The sequence below is a fragment of the Theobroma cacao genome, chromosome 10 (genome assembly GCF_000208745.1).
Source record: "Theobroma cacao cultivar B97-61/B2 chromosome 10, Criollo_cocoa_genome_V2, whole genome shotgun sequence".
Classification (NCBI taxonomy): domain Eukaryota; kingdom Viridiplantae; phylum Streptophyta; class Magnoliopsida; order Malvales; family Malvaceae; genus Theobroma; species Theobroma cacao.
Genome location: NC_030859.1, coordinates 4,200,928 through 4,214,594, shown reverse-complemented (window position 1 = coordinate 4,214,594; position 13,667 = coordinate 4,200,928). Strand labels below are relative to the sequence as shown.

Below are 13,667 nucleotides of genomic sequence, written 5' to 3'. Positions count from 1 at the left end.
ATTTTATGCTTAGCTGAGGTACGATTGGGTGTATTATATTATGCCTTTTTGTTATTATTTATTATATTATTAGGCCACTTGCATGAAAATATTTATAAATATCAACGGAAAGGGACATTTAGGGTGTATATCTCTTACATCCTATGAATGAATGTTTATCTCTTCATTAAGAGGTTATGATAAGATCTTGCATGAATTTACGGTCTAAAATTAAATAAATAAATTTATATAAGTAAAAGGGAAAAAATATTAAAAAGAGAAGTAATAAAACACATTAAATTTTTTTTAATTATACATTAAACTAATAAAAGCTTAATTTCAAACATAAAATGAATTTAAATTTAAGACGACTCTCTTAATATATAAAAAGAGAAAATGGCATTTACATAATTTTTGTTCTAGTTACTTTTTAGATACCTTAACTCGAATTCTATTATTTAATAAGATATCTAAACTTGATTATTGGATATCCTAATATTACTTAATTAAGTCGGGTAATACAAGATAGTAGATTATAATATATCTATTGGCATCCTTAATAGTAATTTAGTAATACATAAGAAACTGATAAAAGAAAAAAAATTAATTAAGGTGTATTGATATTTGAACATTTAATTTATTAATTATTATGAGCTAAAGTTTGAAGTTAAGTTCTTGACATAAATAAATTTATTTATTTCCATCATAATATTGAAAATTCAGGTTAACCAACATGGGATCAAACCCTAGCCTTTGGATGACAAGAGAAAAAGGTTGCCAGTGTGAATTGACTCAAAAATGCAAAAGGCATGCAATAAAAAAGTATTACTCATATCTAATTTACTTTCTTTTATTGGAAAGATTTTATGGCCTACGTAAGAATTAACATTACTATTTAGACGTGGGTCCAAATGCTGATAAAACTACATTTTCCATCTATCATTTTCTCGATATGCCATTCCAACAAAAGTAAAAACAATATTTTTCTTTTTTTTCATTTTTCTAAAATCAAAATATCCAGAAAAATATATACAAAAAATACAAGGACATTTCTAAACTCTTAAATTCTAAACAATAATTAACTCACAAAGTAATTGACTAATTGATTAATACATGATTTTCATATTAAATTTGAATCTCTCTTGAAAAAATATGTATCTAAAGAGGATCGATGAAGAATGAGGGTTAATAATTATAATAATTGCAATAAATTTATGGATGAGGAAGATCTCTACAAGCTGTTTCACAGGCTAATTGACAGCCATGCTTGCGACCAGGGACGTCGCGTAGACAAAGAGCAACGCACTCGTCTTGGCACACACTTTGGGCAAGCACAAACATGGCAAAGATAAGCATTACCAAACATATCATTCTCTTGCTCCCCATGTTTTTCACTTCTTTGAATTAATTTTCTTTGTTTTGGGTGTTGTGAAAATATGTTGGAAGAATTGGAAGACTTATAAAGGACTCAAGTTGATATTCTTTTTTTTTTTTAAGTGGTTTGGAGAGAATCATGGAGGAATATGAGGTTTGAGATTGGGAATTGTGATTGAACTTTTCCACTTTTCTAATTCAAGTCAAGTCAAATTCATTTCTATATATATATAAAAGCATTTTGTAGGGAAAAGAAAAAGTATATTAGAAGAAAGCACCCCTTTTAAGTTATTAATTTATCTAAATAAGTTGTTAAATTTTATTTAGAAATCTATATACGTATGGATACAATAAACGATAGTGATATATTTAGTAACTCGATGTTAATTAATTTAAAAAATTTCAATAAAGAAACTCAAGGATCCTCATTCTTACAATTTTTTTTCTTTTAAGAATCATTTTGATAATTTTTTTTTCTTATCAAATTTTTATACCATTTTAAGATAATTTCTTATGTATTTTCAGTCATTTTTTTTAATTCAAATTTATACATTCATGACAATGCTCTGACTTTAGTTGAATTTTCTGTTCTAATTTAAAATTTTGTAAAATTAATTGAATTTTATTTGTACATGCATAATGTATTCAACAAGTTTTATCTATATATTGAATTTTTTTAATTTTTTTTATTTAATCACTTGTAATCATACAAAATGGGATAGAGGGAGTATATTAGATTCATAACCATTTTATATAATTTGATTTTCTTTTTTTATGTCATTACAAATAAAAATTCCAATTATAATTAAATAATTTTTGTATATCTCACAAATTAAATTTACGAAAAAAGACAAATTAGTTAAACAAATTAAATATAAAATTGGATTAAACCCACTTATACTGAGACTTGAACTTGAAATTTGAAGACTTCAAAGCTCCTTTTTACTATCGAGACATGTTGTTACAATCCTAACAGGGAACCATGTAAATCCCACATCATATGCTCCTAACAAGTAGAGTCATAAATCCCACATCAAAGAAAAGGTCTCATAAGAGAACCAAAGAAAGATGTCATGGTCCTAGAGAAGAGCCATGAATCTTATATTAGTTGTGTACTAGAGTGAGATTGGATATTTGATAGTTTATACCATCTTTCACTTGAGACGCGTTTTTTGTGGGATAAAACCGTAAAGCCAGCAAGCTAAAACCCGCTTTAAAAATCTTCATTGGGATCTTCCTTGTATTCCTACGGAACCAATAACATCATCTTTCAAACCAGTCGCATCTCCCCATATACACAACACGCAATCATCTTTAAACATCATCAACCCAAGTCTAGGCCCAAGTTGCGATTCTACTATTTCTCCTACTCTCGCAAAGACATCTTCTTGTTTTAAAGAAGAATGAAAACTGAAAATTGAACAATGTCATGGTTTACAAAGATAGAACCTTGCACGTCTTTTGCATTAGAAAATAGTACACTAATATTTGCTAAGCAGAGCTCCTTCTTACCTTATTTTTCTTTTTGAAATTTCTATAAGTTTATTTCTCTAGGAAACCTAGTTCTCATCTTTTCATCCCATTGGCTTTGGTGGCATCTTTTGCTGCAGAAAATAATACACTAGTATTTGCTACGTATAGCTCTTTCTTATCTTGTTTTTCTTTTTGAAATTTACATAATTTATTTATTCAAAAACCCTAATCTGTTCGTCCCATCATTTTTGTACCAACCAAATCTTCTTGAAGGTAATTCCATTAATCTTTTATGTTTTTGTTTCTTTTTTGCAGCGTTGCATGTATTTGGCTTTGTTTTGCTCTACTTCATCTTTTGGATGGATTGGAATGGCTATTTGAGATAAAGATATGGAGAGTCAATGGACAAGATAGTTTGATTTTATTTCAAATGAAAGAAAGAAGAAGAATAAGTATACCATGTTTCATTTTATTTAGTCAATGTTCAAGAATTTGAGCCAAATAATGTCCTCAATTTTTCGAGTTGGTTATGTGGGGACAAAGGGTTTAGCGATTTTTCTTCATCATTTGAGTCCTTTGTTGTGGGTAACCTTCATCTAGATGATGGAGAAATACAAGTGGGTGCTTTTACTCTAGTAGTTAAAAAGAAAGGAAAATCAAAATTGGATAAAGGAAAGGCCATAGCCTAGTCATCAAAACCCACCAATCATGATTCAATGGGCTTAAACAACTCAAACTTAGATGAATGGAGACGGTGCTAGGTCATCCAAAAGGTTCATTGAATCAAATATAGGAGTGCTAAGCCTATTAGATTTACCAAGTTCAATTCAAAAGTATATTAGCAGGAAACCTAAAAAATTCAACACAGTCCATCAATCAATTGCCACAACAACATGCCAAGATAAAAACTCAACTCATCCTCATTATTATATCAAAGCCAAATCGTAGGAAAAAACCAAATAGCTTAGATACACCATAGAAACACAATAGGATCATAAACACACAAAAAAAAAAGGGAAGTTACAACGGTTAGACCAAACTAGGCTAATTGTTCTTTATTATCGGATAAGTCATGAAAAATGAGGTAAAACTAATCTTCAACTCTTTTCCCATTGGAAAAAGCTATGTAAAGACAAAACTTATTGTCATTAAATTAGGAACACCTAACAGTTAACTTCATAATCAGAAAAGTGGTAAACACACATTTTTATTTTTAGGACAAAGAAAAAGAAACAACAACGCCATTACTAAACTCCCATGAAGCTCTTTTCGTTTCTTCTGCAACAATATCTCTTCCTCCATTCTCACCCCAAAAACACTATAGACAACCCACAAACAAAACTTAGGATAAAAAAAATCAAAAAGAGGATATGTTACTGCTTTAACACCAAAGAAGAAAGCTTAAAAAGCTTCAGTTCATTGTGCATATAGAGAGAGGAAAAAGTAGGTGTTTAGCATTGCAAGATTGACAAAACTTGACCACATTGTGAAAAGAGGTCATAAGAGAAACACTAGATAAGTTAGGCATTAACAATTTTGAATGTGAATCTAAATGTGAAGTAGAGCCTTGTCCATATAAGTCAGGCATGGTGGAGGCACCGATTATGGTTAAGAATAATTCTAAATGCAAAGTAGAGCCTTGTCCAGATAAATCAAGCATGAACAATTCTAAATGTGAAGCAAAGCCTTGTTCAAATAAGTCTGGCATGGTAGAGGCACCTGTTATAGTTGAGAACAATTCTGAATGTGCACAGTATCTATTTATGTGAGGGTTTTAAATTTATTATGGTATTGTTTCTGAATGCGCATAGTGTGTATGTTTATGTGGGGGTTTTAGGTTTATTGTGATATTGGTTGTGTTTTAATGGACCATGTTTGTGTAATTTAATTATTTATTTTTGAATGTGCCATTGGTTTTATAGGAATACGTGAAATACATATTGTGTATATGTGACACCATGTGCCATGGTCCAAACAAACCTTAATTCCTAAAGCTCTTTCTTACCTTATTTTTCTAGTTGAAATTTACATAAGTTTATTTCTCCAGAAAACCCTAATTCTCATCTTTTCATCCCATCGACTTTGTCCCAACCAAATTTTCTTGAAGATAATTTCATTAATCTTTTGCATTTTTGGTTTCATTTTTGCGACGTTGCATGTATTTTGCTTTGTTTTGCTCTACTTCATCTTTTGGATGAATTGGAGTGGCTATTTAGGATAGAGAAATGGATAAGTCAATGGACAAAATAGCTTCATTTTATTTCAAATGAAAGAGAGAAGAAGAAGTATATCATGTTTCATTTTATTTAGTCAATGTTCAAGAATTTAAGTTAGATAGTATTGTTGATTTTGTCGGGTTGTATACGTGGGGATAAGGGGTTTAATGATTTTTCTTCATCATTTGAATCCTTTGTCATGGGTAACTTGTGTCTCGAAGATACAGAAATGGAGGTGGGTGGTTTTATTTTAAAAATTGAGTAGGGAGGAAAATCAAAATGGATAGAGGAAAAGCTATAGCCTAGTCATTAAAACCCACCAATCATGATTCAATGGGCTCAAACACCTCAAATCCAAATGAATGAAAACGGTGTTGGGTCTTCCAAAAGTTTCATTGAACTAAATATAGGAGTGCTAAGCGTGTCAGGCTTACCAAGTTCAATTAAAGTCCATCTCGCACCAAAAAATAATGAGCATTTAAAGCCTATAAAAAAGAATCTTGTCTTTTAGATTCCTCCCAAACAACTTGATAGCCTAATGGCCGGTGTTCACTATCAGATAACAATATCTCTAACAGTAATGATATGATTCGGAGAGAGGCCCAAAATGTTTGGTGCATGGGTATGAACCTCGACTTTACCTTGAATTGCTCTGAAAGGTTACTTTTGACCAAACTTGACCACATTGTGAAAAAAGGTTGCAAGAGAAACACCACATAAGTTAGGCATGAACAATTTTGAATGTGAAGCAAAGCCTTGTCTAGATAAATCAGGCATGAACAATTCTAAATGTGAAGCAAAGCCTTGTCCAAATAAGTCTGGCATGGTGGAGGCACCTGCTATGGTTGAAAACAATTCTAAATGTGCATAGTGTCGATTTATGTGGGGGTTTTAAGTTTATTAGGGGTATTGATTTTAAATGTACGTATTATGTGGGGGTTTTAAGTTTATTGGGGGTATTGATTTTAAATCTACGTAGGGTCTATTTATGTGGAGATTTTAAGTTTATTGTGGTTTTGGTTGTATTTTGATGGTCCATGGTTGTGTAATTTGATTATTTGTTTCTGAATGTGTCACTGATTTCATAAGAATACATGGAATACGTATTGTATATGACACCATGTCTCATGGTCCAAACCAACCCTTGTGAGGTATTGACTGCTTGGGCCCGTTTGTCTCACGACTTTATCCCACAAAAAATGCCTCTTAGGTGAAAAATGGTGTGAACTATTAAATGCCCAATCTTACTCTAGCACACAACCAATGTGAGATTCTTGACTCCCTTTTAAAACCATGACATTCTCTTTTAGCTCCTCTATGAGAGCTTCTTTTTTATGTGGGATTTATAGCTCTACCCAACAAGAGCATATGATGTGGGATTCACATAGTTCCTTGTTGGGACTGTGATATCCTCCTCCATTTTAACAAGAGCCCACTATTCTCAATGAACTTTTACACTTGTACCACCATGAACCGTTATAATACGTGAAATGGACATTCTTTCCCTTAAAGGTCTTCTCCCTAAAGACTTGACAGACTTTTATAAGTAAACTACCAAGTACCATTTCATTATTTAAAATGGGAGCATTTTCCCTTAATTTCTAAGCAATTCTACCCCGTCATGACCCTATAGAAAGATTGGCTCATAACACATGCCTTCATTCACATCATATGATTTTCTTTTGCAAATCTAATACATAAATATTGGCCATTGATCAAAAAGGATATGCAGTTGGTAACTGTAATGAAATCATGATTTGTTGCCAAAAAATTAATACCATATCAAAGCTACCTTTTTTATTCTTCACAAAAAGTAATGACATTATTCAAAAGCATCTTTTACAAAATGGGTGGCTTTATATCCCATCAAAAAAAAAAATCATCAAAGAATTTTCAATGTTCTAAGTAATCATTAATTGAGTTATTACAGTGCTCCTTGCAGGCTTTCTAGCATTCACCATTAGCTGCACCATCTTGTTTCATGTAAACAAGCATGTAGGTTTTACTATCATGAAGAAACAGCATTTTGGGTTAAGCATATTTAAGCCATTAATACCACATATAAAACCACCAGTTGGCTGATGTTTCTGTTAGAAGCCATCTGTTAACTTTGATGAGTTCTTTTCTTTTCCTTTTCTACTTACTTTCAATGTAGTATGAAAATATTTTGGATCAGAGGATTTATAAATAGACTTAATTTGCTTTTTTTGGTGTAAATATGGAGAAAATGACGTTTAAATAATAAGTTTTGAGACAGGAAAGTTTCCTACTTTCCAAACAGAGACATGTGCTCTTCCCAACTTAAAATAAGAATTGATTGATCTTATTTTAGTTAGAAATGCAATGTACATAGCAAAGACTTTATTAAATAACTTTATGTTTTTTTTTATTTTTTTTAACAATAAATAACCTTTGATTCAGACAACTCCTATTGGGATAGCAACGACTTAGCAATCCTGGTTACATTCTCTTCAGTGAAACCGAACTTCATAAATGTATCAATAAGCCCCACTAGCCCCAAACTCCTCTGTTGCAATCACTGCACCTTCATCTCCAACATACTCCTTCATCTCCAACATACTCCCTCCAACCCATTGGTGAACCAGCCCCAACCCTCAAGCGCTTTCGAACACTTGATGGCAGCACAAGCTCCTTATGCTCCATTGGTTGCCTATCAAAAAGCCATCAACAAGCAAGTGAAACCATCCTCACTTTTCTCCCTTCATTCCTTAGCTTTATGGGAGTCCCCTCACAAAGACTCAACTGTGTCCCAGTACCAATCAGTATTATTTTAGGCATTTCTTTGCCAGAATTATCACTCACAATGTATCCTCCTCTGTCAACTTTATCTGCTGATGTTCCTTCCAAGTTTGGTGATACCTTTTGCCTTGACAATGCAATGAAACTTGGTGAATCTCGATTGGCAATAGCTATTTTGTATGCTCCAGCAGTTTCATTCCTATCTGCTGGTCTGAAAACTAGAAGGCGTGGAACTGCTCTAAGACCAGCAAGCCGTTCTACTGGCTGGTGAGTTGGACCATCCTCTCCTAAACCAATTAAGTCATGGGTCAAAATGTAGATTACACCAGCATGACTCAGAGCAGATAATCGGATTGAGTTCTTCATGTAATCAGAAAATACAGGGAAAGTGGCTGTAAATGGTATCAAACCACTTTCATGCAATGCTATGCCATTGGAAATTCCAGCCATTGCATGTTCACGAACTCCATAGCATATGTTACAACCCCAGGGGGCATCAGGCTGGCAGAAATCTTGGTAGTCATGGAGATAGGCTTTGTTTGCGATTGCAAGGTCTGCACTTCCACCAATCAATCCTGGAAGCACTTTAGCAAGTTGGTTCAAGCATCTTTCAGAGTACCCTCGAGTAGCATCCACCAGATCAGATACAGACCATTTCGGTCCATACAATTAGATAAATAAAATTAGGCATTAGTCATGCATTTTATTTGCCTCACATTTTTATTGCTCTAATAAGGGGGAAAAAATCCTCCTTCTAAATTCAATAATTAATTATGTACTGGCAATGAGTTCTCCCATCCAGGAAGCAAACCACCATTAAGGAGAAGATTAAATTCTACAGCCTCTTGATATTTGTTCAGCTAGTGGTACAACTTAGAGAACCATTCCCTCTCTAATTCTTCCCCTCGTTCTGCCTGAAGTTGCATTTCCTTGCGTCAAATTGGCATGCAAATCTCACCACTCCTAACAATATTTAATTTTTCTCTCTTTCACTTTTCCATCCTAGTGGAAACTGAAATGATATGCTAGATTTCTGTTGTAAACAGACAAACCTGTAAACCATAGGGATGACATGAAATGGCTGCTCTTCTCGGACCCAGTTCACCTTTTCTTTCATATTTGTCACATCATCTTCATCAAACATACCAAGATGAGCTCTAGAAGTTCCTTCCTTTTCTGACAACTTCCCTATCACTGTTTTCACCTGGAGAAAAAATTCCATTCATTATCTATAGTTAACATGTACTAAGAATAGGCGAAATTATTATCTATATAATCCCACAAAGACACAAACCTTGATGAAAGTTGGTCTCTCTGTCTCACTAAAAGCAGAGTGCAATGCATCCTTGAAGGTGCCTATGTCATCATATAAGTTGTCTACTGTAATTGTATTCCAACAAAGAGCCTTGAACCGCACAGATATATCTTCAGAAAATGCTAGAGATGTCCGTCCATCTATTGTGTTTTGATTACATCATAGAATAGTGTAAGCTTGTTAAGCTTCCAATGAGCAGCTAAAGATGCAGCTTCAAGCGTAATTCCTTCCATAGCACATCCATCACCCATGAGGCAATAACTACAGTAAAAAAAATAATAAGAATGGACCAACTTAAGTGGAATTCGTAAAAGGCAAAAAGCTAAAGAGTTTATCAACATACGTTCTATGATCGACAATGACAGCATCAGGCTTATTGAACCTGGCTGCTAAGTGCGCTTCTGCTAAGGCAAGACCAACAGCATTTGCTACACCTTGTCCACGGGGCCCTAGCATCATAAAATTCAATTTCTAGTAAAAGCTGTGTTAATTCCTTTTTCCTCCCTCCTGAACCAATGTGTGACAAGTACTATAACAAGTTTGACCTGTAGTAACTTCAACTCCATCTGTCACGATTTTTTCTGGATGACCCGGGGTTCAACTACCAAGCTTGCACAAACGCTGCAGGTCTTCTAGCTGAGATACACAGTGTTCTGCTTCTATTTTAAGTCATGCATACGACCATATACATATCAAAGTTACATTTTGTCAAACATTTACTCATGGTTTCCATTTTTAGTTCTGTTTAATTTTTTATATTAAAGTAGAAGGATATAAATATGTGAATAACTCTGGAACTTTAAAATAAATTTTACGTTAAATCGAACTTCGGCTTAGACCAACTACAATTTGGTGCACCAACTCGATCAAAATAAAGAAAGAGCTTTCTGGAATTGGATACAAATACCTGCACAGATTGGAACCCGGCTAGGTGAAGGCAAACATATTGAAGCAAGCACCGTGGCCAGCAATCAAGACAAACCTGTCCCTGTTAAACCACTTGGGATGTTTAGGATTATACCTCATGACATGCCTGTATGGTACATAACCCACTTCTGCCATCCCCAGTGGCATGCCAGGATGGCCTGCTTTCGCACTTTGCACTGCGTCTACTGTCAGCATCCTAAGGTTATCCACGCAGCGCCGGTCCACCAAGTCCTCAGGTGAAGCATCGTTTATATTATTGTCATCAAAGTTTTCTTCGCTTTTGTTCGAGTTCTTGTTGCCATGAGAGTATATTGTGTTCCTTGAAGCCTTTTGGCCGGTGGAGAGAGTTGGTTTTGGGAGAACTACAGGGCTGGATGTATTAAACCGGGATCGCTTTGATGTTTTTGTTGTTTCTTTTGATATTAGAGAGAAGAGTTCGGACCTTGGAAGGAGAGAAGGTTGGGGTGGAAAAAGAAGGGAAGGCATGGTCTAGAAGGCAGATATACCTTTGCAACTAACTGGTGCTATGTTGTGCTTTGGGTGTTGGCAACTTGCCTTGGTGGTTCCTTCTTCCTGGAGAGGTGGAAGCTCAGTCTTCTCAGCTGGCTGATCAGCTAACCAAGCTAACAAATTCTTGTTCAAAAATGAAAATTGGAATTTTTGAGCTTAGCTCAGCAAAGCTGCCTGGCAGAACTAGAGGCAATAGAGATCCAGGTGGCAAATTGGGGTGAAATGTGAGGTGGGACGTGTCTTTTATATTTCTTTTTCTGGGGCCTACCAATAATGGGGCAGGTATAGCTACATTACAAGCCTAGATGAAGAGCTTCAAAGCCCAACCTCCAGGGTCTCCCCCATCTTCTGATCCAGTCCAAAGTCCCAGCTTTCTTTTCTACTTGTTAATATAAGTAACTTTTATCTGATTAATATAGCCACTTCGTTAGTGTGATTTTAACAGGCACTTCCATACCTTCCTCCATAGATTGCCTAGCAGTAGCTCTGGCATTTGACCTTCTCCAAATCCTTGATTTTTACAGGAAAATAAATAGAAAAGAAATAGGAATACAGCTCCCCTTCTTTTTTTTCTGCTCTTATGTAAACAGGCCCACGACAATAAAAAGCCAATGCATGTAACTGTGTGCACACATCCTACTACAACCTGAAGTGGCTCACAGCAGATTTGAAGAAGCAGGGTGCATGGGGGCAAGGGCCCATCATTGAACATAGAAACATAAACCATATGCCCTCAAGGTGGATTTTGTTGCTGGGAGAATACTCATTAAACATGTCCTTCAACCATCTTTTTAATGTTAGTTAAGTTGGTAAATAGGTTATATGTCAATCAAGTGAAAGAGAGAATAGAGAGAAAGAGAGAGGGATAAGTATAATTCCCATTCTAGTAACTTCATTTCATGTCTCCCAATTTATCTGAATTACATGAGCATTTAGTTCTTAATAAAAAAAAAAAGGGAAAATGAAAACCAAGCTAGATTTATCCTTAAACATTTTTTTTCTCCTTTTTCTCCCACTTGATCTTTATGAAAAGATCTTCAAAATGTCATGTCCCTATTGCACAAAAGATAATGTAAAAAAAATGGGAAAACCTACCAGATTTTGATCATCATGTGAAGTAGACCTACCAACCGCCGACCATGCCATCTCTATCTCTCTCTCTCCCTCCATGCAGAGTGGGTAGGGAGAGTAAATGATTGAGATAAACCCCCTCATGTTTGCAAATCTGTGGGCTTTTTCTTTAATTCAAATGGTGTGTCCTGCTGAAAATCTCTTTTGTTTTCTTCATTCCACTTCACCAAACTCTTACTTGGTCTCTAGCTAATAAATCTGTGTACACCTCTCCATGTCTGCTCAAGGGTAAGATCAACAAATGAAGTTTACTAACAACAACTACATCATCCACAATTAGCTGCCTAAGCCTAACCATTCCCAACCTAAGCTTAGCTTGCCAACCAACAAAATTGCTTCTTTAATATGGTGCAACCAACAATGAAATTCCTAACTGGGAAATTAATCTGCTAATTAATAGATCCATGATCCTTTCCCAATGCCTCCAATTTTCACTTTACAATGTTTCATAAACTACAAGGATATATGTAGAAAACTAAGTGATTAATTGTTTATAGTAGTGTTCTAACAATTTAACAAGTAAAGCAATAACCGGCCGAACCCCTTTGATTCTCTCTGAACTCTCTGACATATAACACAAATTGCAACCTGTACAGGTACAGATGTACTTTAACTGGTGCACTTTTCCCAACGATTTCTATCAGAAAGCTGTCTGATAATATCTTATCCCTTTGTGGGGTATATAACTTTCTATAGAATGTTGATCAAATCTTTTCACTTATTAAGTAAAACAACGTGCATTTTCGTACAATTTGGCAATGATACATCATATAAAAATCACTAGATGACAAAAGGTACATGTCCTTCTTATTGCTGCCGCAATCTCATGCTTCTGTACTTAGTTAAAAAATTTTAGCTATGCCATTTCCACCAACAAAAGGGCTTTATATACCTTTGTTGCACCCTGCATAGACCACTGTATCTCTCTCTTTTAATAGATCGAGAAACAAGCATAGACACGCATGCGCGCAATCACACACGGGACGATGAAAAGCAAAGGTTTAAGAAAATGTCTCTGTAAGTGCAGAAATGTTGGTGCAAGTGTTCTAAAGTACACAATCTGGGGTCATATTAGAGATTGGAGTATCTGGTCTTGCTTGCATGAGGAAATCTATATTCCCGTAGATGTCCCCAGAGGTCATCTAGTTGTATATGTAGGTGAAGACTGCAAGAGATTTGTCATCAAGATAAGCTTACTGGAGCATCCTCTCTTCAAAGCATTGCTTGATCGCGCCGAGGAAGTGTTTGATTTTTCTGCCAGCTCTAAACTTTGCATTCCCTGCGATGAGAACATTTTCACAATCATTCTTCAGTGTGTAGCTGCCTCTCAACAACAAGATCAAAGGCCTCAATTTTGTTTCTAAAGGGTCACCTCGGTGCTCTTTGAAACGGCAAAGTGCAAGAAGACTACAGTACGTGTTGTACATTATGAATTTTGATTCTATTACCTGTAGAAACAGCAGTTCAGTTCAAAATATCATAGCATGCTCTATGATCCTGTATCTTTGAAAGTTTAAGTTCTGACTTCTTTCACCTTACATGGGAGTGCAACAGAGGGACTTTTGGTGTTTATACAATTTGTATGCAAATTTAAATCATTTTTTCCTTTTATGATGGATTAATTAGCACTTTTTTAGAGAGAAGACAAATGAAACGTGTTTTACACCTTTTATCAGGTGTAAAATATTTTACGTTGATCATCGCAAAAACATTTTACATTCTTAAAAGTTTTCCTTCACAGGAAAAGGCTGAAAAACCTTTCAGAAGAAATATTTTGACCTTACCAAACGAAAACTCTGCATCGTATTTCTCTAAACATAAAATTTTATATTTATTTACTGTTTTATATTTTTATTGCTCATTTATCCATATCTGAAGTCTGATCATGCCTACGTTTTAACTTATAATGACCTTAAGAAACCTGGAACAAGATCAAAGATTCTCAGACAGCTACAAATCACAGGGAAACATTAGCATGTTTT

General features: G+C 34.8%; 1 protein-coding gene and 1 pseudogene across 1 annotated transcript; one reads left to right on the top strand and one right to left on the bottom strand.

Moving 5' to 3' along the window:
* LOC18586422 lies at window positions 7,471–10,650 on the bottom strand (annotated as a pseudogene).
* LOC18586421 (auxin-induced protein 15A) lies at window positions 12,672–13,049 on the top strand. The gene has a single exon (XM_018128794.1). The coding sequence runs from the start codon at window positions 12,672–12,674 to the stop codon at window positions 13,047–13,049; it is 378 nt and encodes a 125-aa protein (XP_017984283.1).

Coding starts and splice junctions, on each gene's coding strand:
- LOC18586421 (XM_018128794.1), top strand. CDS start 12,672: ATGAAAAGCAAAGGTTTAAGAAAATGTCTCTGTAAGTGCAGAAATGTT.